The sequence below is a fragment of the Octopus bimaculoides genome, chromosome 3, assembly GCF_046866305.1.
Source record: "Octopus bimaculoides isolate indiv1 chromosome 3, ASM4686630v1, whole genome shotgun sequence".
In the NCBI taxonomy this organism is placed as follows: domain Eukaryota; kingdom Metazoa; phylum Mollusca; class Cephalopoda; order Octopoda; family Octopodidae; genus Octopus; species Octopus bimaculoides.
In genome coordinates this window covers 24,886,511-24,902,784 of record NC_142930.1, presented here as the reverse complement: position 1 = coordinate 24,902,784, position 16,274 = coordinate 24,886,511, and the positions used below count along the sequence as shown (strand labels likewise).

General features: G+C 35.8%; 1 protein-coding gene across 3 annotated transcripts in view; it reads left to right on the top strand.

The window, feature by feature from the left end:
* LOC106878285 (uncharacterized) overlaps positions 1-16,274 on the top strand; it is a 108,298-nt gene that overhangs the window by 45,433 nt on the left and 46,591 nt on the right. For all 3 annotated transcript variants that reach the window (XM_089348688.1, XM_089348687.1, XM_089348686.1), the window contains exon 2: positions 13,406-13,687. In XM_089348688.1, the coding sequence (XP_089204814.1) occupies positions 13,531-13,687 (157 nt within the window). In that variant the 5' untranslated portion in view covers positions 13,406-13,530. The remainder of the gene's footprint in view (positions 1-13,405; positions 13,688-16,274) is intronic.

The following is a 16,274-nucleotide window of genomic DNA, read 5'->3' as shown; positions in this document are numbered from 1 at the left end:
AAGTTCCACCTTGGAGTTCTATAGGGGATTAGTGGAGGGCAAGAGTGATGACATACTTGGAGAGGTCCTGGGTGTCGAGGAGGATCAACTGGCTGGTCTCTTCCAGAGGACTTTCAGGCCGGGAACTATGGATAACTTTCATAAATTTCTGGCCTGGCAGTGCTACCGAGGGGCGCTGCCAGTTCAGGATAAGCTCTACAGTCACGGGTGTGCAGTCAGTCAGTCTGAGATGCACGCAGAGCAATGAAACCGTTCTGTATGCTCTAGTACACTACCCGCACATTGGTGACTTGTGGAGCTTTGTCAAACAGTTGTTGTTGCATGTAAGATGGATCCAGCTATCATCCGAGTCCATTGTGAAGATCACTCTGCCTCCTTCCTTTGGCCGAGAAGGGAGGGCAATTTTTCTCTGTCTGGTGGCTATGGCAAAAGAGATTGTGTGGTGCCTTCCTCTTTGGCCAAGGCCTCATTAACTTTTTCAGGTTCCACCTGAAAAGGAAAGTGAGGCTGGAGAGGGAGTTCATTGAAAGGTGGGTGAATGTGGCAAGAATGGCCCACGTGAATGGGCTTACTCTAAGTGTGTGCCTGTAGGCCAGAAGGAAAGGAGAAGAAAGGGTACCTTCCTGAGGAGCCATTGGTGCTAAGGGGTCCAAAGTGCATGAGGTCTCTTTGGTCACCTTATGGTGGAACTCCCCCCCTATTGGGGAAGCATATTGTTGATTTAATCTCTTTGTTAATCGTGTTTGTTGGCTGTTTACACATTTAACCTCACTGTCCCTCGTCTGTGTATAGTCCTCTATGTTTTGTGTTCAGCCCTGGTGGCTAGTAAAGAAAGAATTATTATTTTTATTATTATGATTATTATTATGATCATGATCATCATCATCATTAGATTCTCTTCTTTCAATTTTGTTTCCATCTCTTGCTTAGTGTATTCCCAGTTCCTAAAGCAAAGAATCTCATTGTATACATTGACGGGCCCTTAAAATAAATACATCAGATTGTTTATTTGTGTGAAGGCACATGGCCTAATGGTTAGAGCAGTGAACTTGCAGTCGAGGGATTGCGGGTTCAAATCTCAGACTGGGTGATGTGTGCGTTTATGAAAGAAACACCTAAGCTCCATGTGGCTCTGGCAGGAAGTAATGGCAAAATTCTGCTGATTCTTTCGCCACAACTTTCTCTCACTCTTTCCTCTTACATCTAGCAGCTCACCTGCAATGGACCACCGGCCCTTATGAGCCAGGCATGGCTGGAGAAGGAACAAACAACAACAACAATATTGTTCATTTACAAAATCAAATAAAGTTATGTAGAGAAAAATTATTTACATGGATGATAATCGTTCTCACAGTGACCATGCTCTTCTCAATACATATGGCATATTATTATTATTATTATTATTATCATTAAGGCTGTGAAATATAGAAGTGGTAAAGTGACAGACTAAATGCTTTATAGTATTTAGTTATGTCCCTTTGCTTTATGAATTTAAATTCTAATGAAATTTGCATTGCAACTAAAATTTTATCTCTCTCTTAACATGTGTGGTCTTATTCCAATCTAAAAAAATTATTTGTATTATTGATAGAGTTTGGAATTGAAGAAACGGTAGGGTTCCATTACTTAACTACTGCAGTAACCAAGTTCTCTTATGTACTGGATTCAAATCATGCAGAGTTGACAATACCTCTAATCCCTCTGGAGTCCACTACATAAATATCAGGCATGTTCTAGTGTTCATTCAGTGACTGATTTTCCTTGTCCTGCCTTGTGCTTATCAAATCATCATCACCACAATTATTATCATTGCATCACCATCATCATCATCGTCATCATCATTATTATTGTTTGAAAATTTTTCATTTTATAGGTTTGCAGGATATACAAAAGAAAGTAAGCTATTTAATTTCAGTTTTGAAGCTTTGGGTCAAGCTTAAATAAATAAACTATTTTCTTTTTTTTTATGGCTTTTGCTACTTTTTCATTTTTTTTTTTTTAATATTTACTGGTTTTGAATATTTTTTAAAAATGCAAGATGGGAAAATTGGCACAAATGACCAAAAGCTGGTTAGTTTGCTTTAGCTTGGTGCTACATGGTCCTGAGTTAAAATCTTATGGGATCATACTAGCAAAATAAGTAACAGTGATATACTGAGGTGGTATATATCAACTATTTTTCTTTACAAAAGGAATTTGAGGGAGAAAAATGGGAATATATCTCAGCAACATTTTGGTTGATTGAAGTCTAAAAACTTTTATGTCACTTGTTAAGAATTTCTGAGGAATGCTGTTCTGTTTGGGTTTTGATATATTTTTGATGTTCAAGAAAAAGAGAATATTGTTTTTGACTTGTCGGTGGTAACTAAAGAGATGAAAACTTAATGGAAGTGAATTTCATAAAGAAGTAAATAATGGATTGGATAGAGTGATGAAGAGAGAGAGAGAGAGAGAGACAGGCAGACAGAGACTAGTTGGTAGGAAGTCAGATGTTGTAAATATTTTGAAGTGAATGGGAAGCTGGAGCAGTAAGTTGACAAAGAGCAGAGTTTGTTTTAAATAGAGAGTTGAGAGACAGAGAAGACAGTTCATGCTGGTTAAGAGGCTAGAATGTGGATATTGTTGTTTATTAATTTAGAGAATGTGTCACCATGTTTCTATGGTGAAAACTTTGGTGAACAGAATGTATGTATGAGTGACAACAAAGGTGGAGTGCTAAAGATCACTGAAAAACATCTGGATATATAAAGGTGTTGGTTGATGTGGGCAAGAAATAGGGATATACTGTAAATGGATTACACTGGCTGAGTAGAAAAAGTTTGTGTTGACATTAGAAACTACTCAAGGAAGAGAAAGACAAGGAAGACAAACCATAGAAAGAATTGGTGAAGTGAGATGTGAGGATGTTGAACAACACAGATTCAAGAGTAGCAATAATATGACCAATTGCAGCCTTGCCTGACCCATTCTAACTGATGATGATAACTTGATTTGATTATTGTGATTGTTCTAGAACTAGGTATATAACATTCAAAAGTCCTATGACAAGATTTGATTTGATCTTGGGGTTGCAAATAAACCAATTTATCAAATTGCACATAATTTTCTAGTAAATTTTGTCTTCTATAACCGACACCAGCACCACCCTCTCTCACTCTCTCACCTCTCTCTCTCTCTCTCTCTCTCCCTCTCTCTCTCCCTCTCTCTCTCTCTCTCTCTCTCTCTCTCTCTCTCTCTCTCTCTCTCTCATCCCGATATTTTTGCTGTTTTATAGAAAGACAAAATGTAGTCAACTGCCTAGTTGAAGATCTGTTACAACATCAATGTTAACTGTCTATCTGATAGGCTGTTACCAATCTCTCTTAGCTTAAATTCTTGCTTGCTTGGCAAAGTGATGTGTTTTTACTTGGTGATTCAGATAAAGGGGTAAGTTAAATAGTTAAATTGCAGTTTTCAAAGACTTTTGCTGTAAAACTTTAAACAAATGTAAATCTAGTTCTGTATTTGAGAGATCAGGAATTATGTACATTATTTACATTTGACGGATATTTGTCCTCATCTTGTTTGTTGTTAACACAACGTTTCGGCTGATATACTTTCCAGCCTTCCTCAGGTGTCTTGGGAAAATTTTGAACCTGGGTTCTCAATCATAAGGTATTTTTTGATGTTATTATTCAGGTCACCAGGCATATGGCATAGTGGTTAAGAGCGCTGGCTACTAACCCCAAGATTCCGAGTTCATTTCCAGGCAGTGACCTGAATAATAATAATAATAATAACATCGAAAAATACTTTAGGAATGAGAACTCAGGTTTGAAATTTCCCCAAGACACCTGATGAAGGCTGGAGAGTATATCATTCGAAACGTGTTAACAACAGACAGGATGAGGACAAATATCCATCAAATGTAAATTATGTAAATCTGTCTTGTTATTCTCTTCACACACAGAAAAATAAAAGAGATTGACCACACATCAGAAGACAAGTACCTCCTCATCCTTTTACTCACAAAGAAAACTTATAGCAATCACTGATTAAATCAAATACAAAAAGAACTTTGCTGTAATGGCTAGACTAATTTGTGACTTATGCATTTGTCAACAACATGATTAAATAATTAGTAAATATTTATGCACAAACAACACATACTAGAAAGCCAAAGATAAACATAAAATAGTTGAGCTATTTTAACCCTTTTGATACCAACTCCACCATTGTTAATGTCCAATACTAGCCATGGAATGGGAATAACACTAGCTCTACCTATACTCAATCACCATTTCTACCATAATCTATCTCTCCAGCTGAGCATTAGGGTCGATGTATTTGACTAGCCCTCTCCCCTAAAATTTCAGGTGTTGTGCCTTCAGTAGAAAGAATTATTTAACCCTTTAGCATTCAGATTTTTCTATCAAATATAATACTTATTCGCTTTGTTTTGAATAAATTAAACATTATCTTGTAGCTTTGAGATTTTGTTGATGTGAACGTTTATTTTTTAGAGTGACATAGTAGAGTAGGTGTGAGCGGCCAGATCTGGCTAGTTTGAACATAAAACAAGTAGAATAGTTTGGATGGATATGGCCGGTTTGAATGCTAAAGGGTTAAGTTGCAGAATGAAACAAATTACCAGGGAATTTTGGTGGATGATTTTAATTTAAGTCACTTTAAACAGGAAGTTTCTATCATTAGAACCAGGGAAGGCTGGAGGAATGTCTCTGGCAGGTTGGTATCAAAAAGGTTAAAATCTTCCTGTCCCTCATGCCACTTCTCTGTTCGCATCTATGACTCTCTTATCTGTTAGCATTATCCTCCTATGTTGCTTTCACTGGCATCCATCACACACACACACACTCTTTCTTTCTTTCTCTCTCTCTCCTTTCCCTCTCCTAGCAGGTATTCATCAGTTTTTTTGGGTTTTTTTCCTTAAGTTCTTACCAGAGCTAACATTACTCTTCTGTATTGCTTGCCTCCACTCCGTCTCCTTCAGGTCTCTCACTATTGGCATCTATCACACTTACCATAAACCGTTTTATAACTGGCCATCAATTCCTCTCTCTCTCTCTCTTTTTCTCTCTCTCTCTCTCTCTCTCTCTCTCTCTCCCATTATCTCATAGCCATTACTGCCTCAATACACTCTTCTAATACCAGTACTTGTAATTTCTCTCATTTTCTCCCCCCTCTTCCAATTGTTATGCCAACCACTCGTTTTTCTTTCTGTTTTTCATCCTAACTCTTCGGATCTTGTTCAAAACGGGGGCACCAGTATTTTCTTAACGAAACACTTTGAAACTTGGGACACTGGTAGAATGTGTCATATAAAACATCTTTTTCTCTTAGTCTTCTTAACAAAAAAACATACATCGCAAGTTATTTCATGTTAAAGTTGTCGTATTTCTGTAATTTCAACCAATCACTGACGTCTATTCAGCTGAATAGAGTTACTGCTGGGCGGTCATAAAAATGTTATTCCCTGTGACATATTTCATCCGGTTTAATCGTAATTTATACGCATATATTGTTTATATAATAAATTACGCTGTGCGTATCTATGTGTGTAACAATTTTAGAGTTCGGATTCTAGAGTTAGGGTTAGTTTTAGGGTTAGGGTTGAAATGTCAGAACTAACGGGGATTAATACGATATACACCGTTACAGCGCTAACTGTTTTCAACTAAATAGACGTCAGTGATTAGTAGAAATTATCGAAATAAGACAATTTTTTACATGAAATAAATTCGAATACAAAAATTTTTTTCTGTTCTATAACACAAAATAGATAAGTATACGAAGTTTGAAAGTCTTTCGGTACCAAAAACACTACATAAAACATAAATGAAAACTGGTGCCCCCGTTTTGAACAAGATCCAACTCTTCTTCTTTAATCACCCTCTCTTCTACTCCTAAGTGGTTGATAAACAAGTAGAGATATTATTAGATCAAGAGGACCTTTAGTCTTGCCTTGTTGAAGTCATGACAACCTCTCTCGTGATGATGCCATGAAAACAGTATACCTCAGACACTGTAAAGTGGCTGAGAGCATTGGTCTCACAATTATGAGGTAGTGAGTTCGATTTCCAGAGCGGGCTGTGTGTTGTGTTCGTGAGTAAGACACTTTATTTCATGTTGTTCTAGTTCACTCAGTTGTAGAAAGGAATTGCAACATCACTGGTACCAAGCTCTTGGATAACATAAGTGGTGTGCAGAGGGGAGGCTGGTATGCATGGGTGACTGCTGATCTTTCATAAACAACCTTGCCTGGACTTGTACCTTGAAAGGGAACTTTTTAGGTGCAATCTCATGGTCATTCATGACTGAAGGGGGACTTTACCCTTTTACAGGAAGAGTATCCAATTTTAGAAATTATGCCAAACTTAAAGACATTTGATTGAGATGTAGTCCCTTGATCCATTTAGGAGGACAGTAATTCCAAATATGAGATAATTTTTGTCCATGATAACCTGTCAAATTCATGCTAGCAAGGAAAACAAGCATGAAATGATGATATTCATATACATATACCTCGGTGGTGCTCCAGCAACACTTCAGCCACATACCTGAAACAAGTAAAAGAGTATTTAAATATATTGTTACTCAAAATCAATTTGTTGAAATATAACAAATACCATTTACTCATAAAATTTATTGATAATGTTGATTCAATTGAGACCTCGAGTTTTACTCTTAACAGCTTATTCAACCAGTCTGGTTGAATTATTTGGGGAGAATGAGCCAGAAGTCCTGGTCAAATTAATGTGTGTGTGTGTGATGTGGTTGGCAAAAGCAAGTAGAGATATTGTAGGATCAAGAGGAACCTTAATTTTGCTTAGTTGAGTACATGACAACTCCACTAGTGCTGGTAGCACAAAAAAAAAAAGCACCCAGTACACACTGCTAAATGGTTGACATTAGATGAGCATCCAACCTCAGAAACCTTGCCAAAGCAGACACTGGTCTATGATGCAGTCCTTGGGCTGATCGTTTCCTGTCAAACCAGCCATTCCATGCTAGCATGGAATAGCCAAACAAATTGACTCCAGTACTTGTTTATAAGTCTGGTACTTATTCTGTTGGACTCTTTTTGCCAAATCGCTAAGTTACAGTGATGTAAACAAACCAACACTGGTGGTCAGGCAGTGGTAGGGAGACAAATACACACACATATATGTACAACAGCTTTCCACCCAGTTTCCATCTACCAAATTCACTCATTGCTCAGTCTGGGCCTATTTAGAAGACACTGCCCACAGTGGGACTGATCCTAAAACCATGAGGTTCTTAATCACACAATTATGCCTGCTCCTGCTGATTATATATATATATATATATATATATATATATATATATATATATATATATATATATATATATATATATATATATATATACAGAGAGAGAGAGAGAGAGAGAGACGCACACACATACACACACACATTTTATTTAAAATTTGGTGTAACTGTCAATGCCAGTATGGCTGCCAATTTCACCATCTATCAGTTCATTCAGTAATGATATTAATTCAATTTTCATTTTGTTAATGTTGATATAATAAGGATTAAAGATATTTATTTCAAATAATTCATAGATTATCCTTGATGTATCTATATTTATGCTTCTCTATACAAAAAAAATATATATATTTTAAAATTTAAGCAGATAAAAGCATTCTTCTCTCATTTCTTATCTAATCTAATATGAATCCAATGAAGATTCATTAATATCTTTACACAATCAATTGATAGCTTGGAAAACTTCTTAAATACTTGGCCATATCTATGTCTCACACATGCAGACATTCTCATTTAATATATGCATACAGTCTCTCATGCACACACATACACTCTCACTTGTGCATACATCAATTCTCTCTCACTTTCTCTGTGACAGACACATATACAATCTCTGTCACTGCATATGTAGTCTTTATTTTTCACACACATACATATTATTTACATATATTTAAATTTTTTTCTTTCTTAGACACACACATGTATGCAGTATTTTGGAAAGATATTTGATCTACTTATCAATTTTTTTTTTTCTCATAAACAAAATTTTATCTCTGTCTCTCACACACACACATACACACACACACACACACACACATGCATACTCACAAATATGCACAACTGCACTTTCTTTCCTTCACAAACTTCCTGTCCCTAACCCCTTCATTTTTTACTCAGTTTTTCTCAGATTCTTGTCTCTACCTCTACCTTTCTTTCTCAATTTCTCACATATACATAAGTGAAATATTTGACGTTTTTTTTAAGTATCTTTTCTCATCTATCAGTAAAGTGCATCTGTGTGATAGCTCTAAGCAAGCCTTCATATTTTACATATATTGTTGTTGTTGTTGTTGGCACTCCATCGCTTACGACGACGAAGGTTCCAGTTGATCCGATCAACGGAACAGCCTGATCATGAAATTAATGTGCAAGTGGCTGAGCACTCCACAGACACGTGTACCCTTAATATAGTTCTTGGAGAGATTCAGCGTGACACAGTGTGACAAGGCTGACCCTTTGAATTACAGGCACAACAGAAACAGGAAGTAAGAGTGAGAGAAAGTTGTGGTGAAAGAGTACAGCAGGGTTCGCCACCATCCCCTGCTGGAGCCTCGTGGAGCTTTAGGTGTTTTCGCTCAATAAACACTCACAACGCTCGGTCTGGGAATCAAAACCGCGAGTCCACTGCCCTAACCACTGGGCCATTGCACCTCCACATTTCACATATACTGATATGCAAAAGTGTGTTCAAAGTTGCTGGTTGAGTGGTGGTAGTGTTGGTTAATTGCTTTACTTGTTTCCATTTTGTTACTACCAGCTAGTCATATGCCAGCAAGTTTGATTCTACATAGTTGCTTGACCTGTTAGAAGTAGAAACCAAACACCCTTCAAATTACACCATGCTAGATATATTGGGTAACGTGGCATTGGATATATCATACCTAGAAGAAAAAAATGGAAAGTTCACAATCAGAATGTTTTTTATCATAAATCAGTTTGGTGAGGGATGACCTATGGTTAAATTACAACTAGCCAACCAAATAAGATCCAAGGTGTCTGGAAACATTCAGAAATGACACACTAATAAATCAATGCCACCTTCTTTACTATTTTAGAGATATTTGTTACTGTCAATCATTATTCATTGTTGGAGACACATACATGTGGCCACTGAGATCAAAGCCCTGTGTATGCAAGTGGGCATAGGAGCACTAAAGTGGATACTATTTTGTGTTGCATTTTGCTGGCAACCACAAAGAGATGGGCACTGGTCATCTTTAATGTACTTGTTGTTATCCAGTTCAAATCCTGCTGAAGTTAACTTTGCTTTTCATTCTTTTGAGAGTCAAAATAAACTAAGTCAAGAACAAGGGTAAAACCTTGTACTTGACTATTACTTATATCAATTAATTACCCCCCCCCCCAACAATTGCTGACCTTATGCCTAAATTTAAAAACATTATTGATAAGGCTGCAAACTGGCAGAAGTTTTATCGTGCCAGATAAAATGTTTTGCGGTATTTCTTCTGACTTTACATTATGAGTTCAAATGCCGCTGAGGTCAGCTTTGCCTTTCATCCTTTCAGGGTCAATAGAATAAGTACCAGTTGAACACTGGAGTCGATGTAATTGACTAGTCCCTTCTCCCCACCCAAATTTCAGGCCTTGTGCCTATAGTAGAAGGACCTATTATTATTATTATTATCATCATCATCATCATCATCATTATTATTATTAAATACTTGGTAGATTGAGGCAAATTTCTACTCCATCCCCTGCTACACCTCCATGTTGCTGGGGTGTGTGCAGCATTGTGTGTTCTTTCCTGTTGTTGGGAGTGTGCAAACTATTTCTGGTACTGTAGTGTGCTAGTTTTTTTTTTCCTTGAGGTATGGTGCTATCTTTTGTTGTGTTCTTGTATTGTGTGTTGAGTGTGTAATGCTTTGGTTTTCATGACTTAATGGTGGGAGTTTATTTCACTGGGTAAATGCAATATAGAGTGTGTCTTCTATTTGTAGGCTGTTTTGTTTAGGTTGCATTATTGGATTGATAGTGTCTTGCATAAGATATGGGCTGTTCTTAGCAGGGCTATTTTTTTGGATAGTGTGTAGTGTTGAGCATCCAGGTATAACTTCTACATTTTTGTTCATATGATTTTTTATCACATTCAATACTCCAATTATTATTAGTATTGTTTTTACCTTTGTGCCCCACATTTTGAACACTTTGATTTTGAGGTCTTTGTACTTCAACAATTTCTCCACTTCTTTTTTGACAATATTTTCATCAGAAAGGACTGCAATGTCTATCAGTAAGCAGGTGTTTTTTTCCCCAATCCTTGACTAATATGTTTGGGTGATTAGCTTTTTTTTTTTTTTTTTTTTTTTGTTGGTTTGATCCGGCATATCCCAAATGATTGTGGTCTGGTCATTGTCTTGTACCTTGCTTAGCACATGCTTATACCACCTGCTGTTAGTTTTATTATTATTATTAAATCTGGCAGCACTAGTTGGACATCTGACAAAATAATTTGTGTTATTTAGTTGCATCTCTTTATATTGGGAGTTTAAAATCTTTCCGAAGTTAATTTTTACTTTTCATCCTTCTGTGGTTGATAAAATACCAGTCATGTACTGGGACTGATTTCATTAACTGCTCTATCCACTCAAATAAGCTATGGTTATGAGCTTCATTTAAGAATTGCTATTATTAAGGCAAGGCAAGCCTCTGCACATAGGCTCCATCATCATCATCATTGTTTAACATCTGTCTTTTATGGTGGCATGGGTTGGATGGTTTGACAGGAGCTAGCAAGCCAGAGAGCTGCACCAAGCTTCACTGTCTGTTTTGGCATGGTTTTTACAGCTGGATGCTCTTTCTAACACCAATCACTTTACAGAGTGGACTGGAGGAAATATAGATAACTGGTGCTGCACCCACTATCTCAAGATACCACTCACTTTCTGCATTTATCTAGCTCTTGTTATACATCACACTGTCAACTCTATCATCTCTTGTGCTGGTGTTATGGTGCATGAAGTGCATTCAGTTAAGAGCGAGATCAAAAGGTTTTCTTAATCTTGTCAAAAACATGATACCTTATGAAGCACTAGTGCCTCAAAAAAATTTACCCAGTACACTCTGCAAAGTGGTTAGTTTTGGGAAGAACATCTAACTTCAGAAACCAAGCCAAAATTGTAACTTGTGAGCAAAATGTAATTTTCTGATCCATCTAGAAGAGCAGCAATGATTTGTCCAACCCATACCACTACAGCATGAGGACATAAAACGATTATTATTATGATGAAGACTAAAAATATATTAGTTTAGATTCAAAAACTAGAACAGTAATGACCATACATGGAGCATTACAGTCCAACAGTAATGATTTTGTATTACCATAAAATAGGAAATAGTTGTAAAAACTGCATACAGATCAAAGAAAATAGCACAGATTGGTACATAGTTAATAGTGTGCAATTGATTTTCATTCAACCATGGTAGTGGTTGAATATATTCTTAAGTCCACCAGTTCGTCAATCGCAGCAGTTTCCAAGTTTCACCACTAATTCAGTTCTCAACTAAATTGCAAACTGTTAACAGTTTTAAAGAGGACACCTCCTCAGCTACACTTTGGCATAAATAGTTTGAGATTTGGTTCAGTAGAAAAAAAGTTACATCAAAATATGCGACCTCAAGGGAGTAGTAAGGCACCTATTCACCTTCAATTAGCATAAACTTTTTAATTTTAAAATAAAAGTATACTTTTCTTAGGCTTAAATGATAGTTATGGGGTGAAATGCCACGAAATTTCATGTCAGTAAGAGAGTAAGGAAGTAACACTTAGCAATAAGAATAATAAAGAATATATTGCTAAAATGAATGTTTACATTCTAAGGTGGCGAGCTGGCAGAAACGTTAGCACGCCAGGCGAAATGCTTAACGGTATTTCATCTGCCACTGCGTTCTGAGTTCAAATTCCGCCGAGGTCGACTTTGCCCTTCATCCTTTCGGGGTCGATAAATTAAGTACCAGTTACGCACTGGGGTCGATATAATCGACTTAATCCGTTTATCTGTCCTTGTTTGTCCCCTCTGTGTGTAGCCCCTTGTGGGCAGTAAAGAAATAGGTATTTCGCCTGTGTCTACATTTTGAGTTCAAATTCTGCCGAGGTCGACTTTACTTTTTATCCATTTCGGATCTATTCAATTTGTCGTACAGATTATTTAATTTTTTTTAACACTTTGAAATTTCTGATACTGGTATAATGTGCCACATCCAACAGGGTTTTCTCTTAACGTTTTTGACAAAATTTTGTATTTTAGAAGTTATTTCGTCACAAGTTACAGAGTGACAATGGACAAATTCGTGTTTGATAAGTGCCATTACATGAAACTCTCAGCTTTTGACTTACTCTCTAACTTCTGTTGATGATATATATGCATGTTATACATATGTGTAAAAAAATCTCATCACACAATCAAACCAATGAAAGAGCCTCTACCTGGTTGCTCGACATGATAAAAATAGCAGCCAATGTATCCCCCTACCCAGTATTTTATAAGGTAAAATCCTAAATTATTAATTGACACATTATTAATTATCTTATAACACCAATGCCTGGAAAAATCATGGATTACATGGAAAAATGCGAGCATGAAAAGTAATATTCTTAAGATTATAAACCTGGAAAAGTACAGGACGAGTTATTACACCTGTAAAAGTATAGGACAAATTATTACTTCAAGTAAAGTAAAGTAAAGAATAAGAAACTTTTTACTTAAAATATTGCAGCTAAAATTAAAATTTGAGTATTAAAAAATACTTTATTATAGTTTACAAATAACATTATACTTATTTAAGTAGAATTTGTCTAATTTACTACCTTAAATACAGAAAAAAGTGACTAATTAGACAAACTTACAAATTAGCTGAACAGTTTTGTACAATAAATTTAAAAGATGAGAACTGCAAAGGGATAAATTAGAAGAACTGGCATTCTTTGCTGCAATATTTTAAGTAAAAAGTTTCTTATTCTTTACTTTACTTGAAGTATTAGTTTGTCCTATACTTTTCCAGGTGTAATAACTTGTCCTGTACTTTTCTAGGTTTATAATCTTAAGAATATTACTTTTCATGCTCCCATTTTTCCATGTAATAAAAGAGATTAGTAAATCAGAAATATTTAAGACTGAAGACACAAAGAATAGTCAAAATCTTGAAATTACAGGGTGGATTTGACAAGACACTGATGAAAGGATAGATATGGGAATGATGGATATATGTGTGGATGTGAATATCCATACATATGCATGTATACCTGTACATATATATACCTTAAGATACATTTATCCACATGTTTAATTTTAAAACAACTTTTTTTTGTTTTCTTTCAGATAACACAAAGAAAGAAAATACAAAGAAAGAAAATACAAAGAAAGAGAACACGAAGAAAGAGAATGGAAAGAAAGATCATGTGAAGAAAGATAATATAAAAAAAGATAATATAAAGAAAGACAATATGAAGAAAGACAACAACAAAAAAGAGAGCAAAAGGTCTCAAAAGAAAAAATCTGGTGTCTGCTCAGTGCTTGGCAAATTCTTGCTTGTTATTGTGCTCTGTTCCTCAGCATTTGTCACGTTATACCTTATGAATGATAATGTCCGTGATATTGTTGGTAAGTAATTAAAACTTATTTTTGGTGCTCTTGTTTGAATTGATAATGTATTGTGTTGGTAAAATTGTTGTTTTTGTTGATGTTGTATAACCTTTGCATCAGCCTCTTTATTGTTACTGCTACTGCCATTGTATAGATATAGTGACCCCAGTTAGTCTTGCTTGAGCTGAGCTATAATTATTGTTGTTGAGGATTAGTGACTCTAGTCAGTCATGTTTGAAGAAATCTATAGTTTAAGGGTAGCCAACTGAACAATGAGGGAGCATCTTGCAAGTTTGTACTCTGAATATGCTGAAACTGTTTCAGAAGAAAGATACCTTTAAATTATGATTACATTTATCTACTAGAGAGAAAAGTATAATTTAAACAACATAACCCAGTAAGATAAGGTGTGGTTATATACAGATAACTGAATGTTATGTATTGTGTGATAAAATCTATAATTACTCCGAGTCACTTTCTGTCAGAACTACACCATATTCTGTATACAACAGAATTTCTTTATAAAGTATATATTCCTAAACAAGACAGCATGTCTTTTTAAGTTAACCAGTTCTTATAAATGTTCAATCAGACTTAAAATTATGAGTATATTTCCTGATTTCATGCGCTTATTAACTTGGGGTTTAAACTCCTAAAATATTCACAGTTTACATATTGTATGTACATACAATCAATCAGGTATTATACGTGCTGTATTGTGTAATATATACTTAGTCTTTGTCATTTTCGTTCAAGCAGTGTTACATTCTGTTTATAATGATCATCATCATCATCATCATCATCATCGTTTGATGTGTACACTTAAATGAGAGTGCAATGTAACATAGGTTTACTGGACAGGTCTAAATGATCTTGAATTTGCATTAGTCTTCCTAATCAAATAATCTTAACAACAAAACCAGTATGTCTGCATATACATAAAAGATTATGTTGTATACTGTGTGGTATAATTTATGATTAATATAGACTAGTTTGTGAGTAGCGACTGGATTGTTAAGGTACCACTAGAGAATCCGTGGCCAGGTAGGATATTTGGTGATCAAGCAGTCTAGCTAACACCATTTCTTATCAAGTATACCTCAGAGAAGATTTGGTCTCAGCACCACCAAATAAAATACTTGTCAGGTGTAATGCTGAAGCATATATTGTGCTAATAGAAAGTTTTGCAGCTCTGTATTCCATTTCATCTATAATTTTGTCAGTCTGACTGTCATCAATGGACATGATGTAAGTGTTGCAGAGATTTGAGAGAGATTTAATGGAAGAGGTTTCTTTAAAACAAATGTAGTAATGTTGAGTCTCATTATCAGACGTCTTTGAAGATTTCATTGTATAATATGTTTAGTCAAATGAGGCTGGCATGCAGGTTCTCCCAGTTAGTGATACTTATGTGTATAATGTTCAATTAAATGTCTGTAGAAAAACATGGCAGTGAGGGAGCTGCAGCTCTGAGGAGGAAGGATTATCAGAACAGATCTAGTGGCAAGATACAATGTAATGATAGAAGAAGAGTATGCCAGTTGGTCTTAACTAGAGGGATGTAATCATTGAAATAATAGAAGAAACAGTGTGAGTCACTGTTTGTGTATTGGTTAATGATATAAGCAGATTGGATACTAACTGGTACAGTCAGTTCAGTGTAGCAAAGAATACAGCCTGAGTGGTATGGTAGGAGTGTCAGGACCAAGAAGAGTGTGCTATGAATGTAAAAAAAAAAGCATTGATGACTGGAATAGTTTGGGGAGCAGTAAAAACAGCTAACATAAATTCAGAGAAAAATGTGGTAGAATGAGACATTAAGTGTTCAAGTAACTAGAAGTCTTTGTTTCTAATATCCAGGTAAAAGAGTTTGAATGGTGGCGACAGTAGATTCTCTGAGTGCAGACATCACCTTTTATATTGTGAGTGTTGCCTGAACAGTAGAGATGTAATAGATATGGGATGGGAATTTGTGTCAGTGAGAAATACAATTTGCTGTTTGGATGTTAGGAAGAAGTAGCATGTAGAAGTAGATCAAGGTTGGACACAGAAATGAGAATTAGCCTAAGGTTTGATTATATCCTTTGTATTTGGAGGCTTTGCCTAATTTTGGGGTTAGTTGAAAGAGGAGAGGTGGAAACTAGGGCTCAGGAATTGTCATTTTCCAATCCATCTACCTCTGTAAGAACAGTTTAAAGTCAGTTGTAGATGGCCCTCTAGAAATACTGTGGTTGCTGGGGTACTTAAGAAGATAATACAAGATTATTCACCTAAGAAAGGGCAGCTTCCAAAGACATTACCTACCTGCTCTGACACCATTACACTTTAACATACAGTGACATTACACAAGGAAAGGTGCAGCTGAAAAGGTATGTTGAAAGACTGAGGTAGTGACTCAAATGCTTGTAGCAAAGTGAACTTTACTTGCAGTGCTCAAAGGCCATTTCCTGTTGTTTTTCCTAGTCTCCCTTCTTCGAATAATATAAGGACTGGGGTGTTTTATTGCGGTATGAATACTAGAAAAGCTATATTATAGGACTGAATCCCATTTTCTTGTGCTGATCATTTTCATAATGATATAACAGTCAGAATTTTTTATTGATGA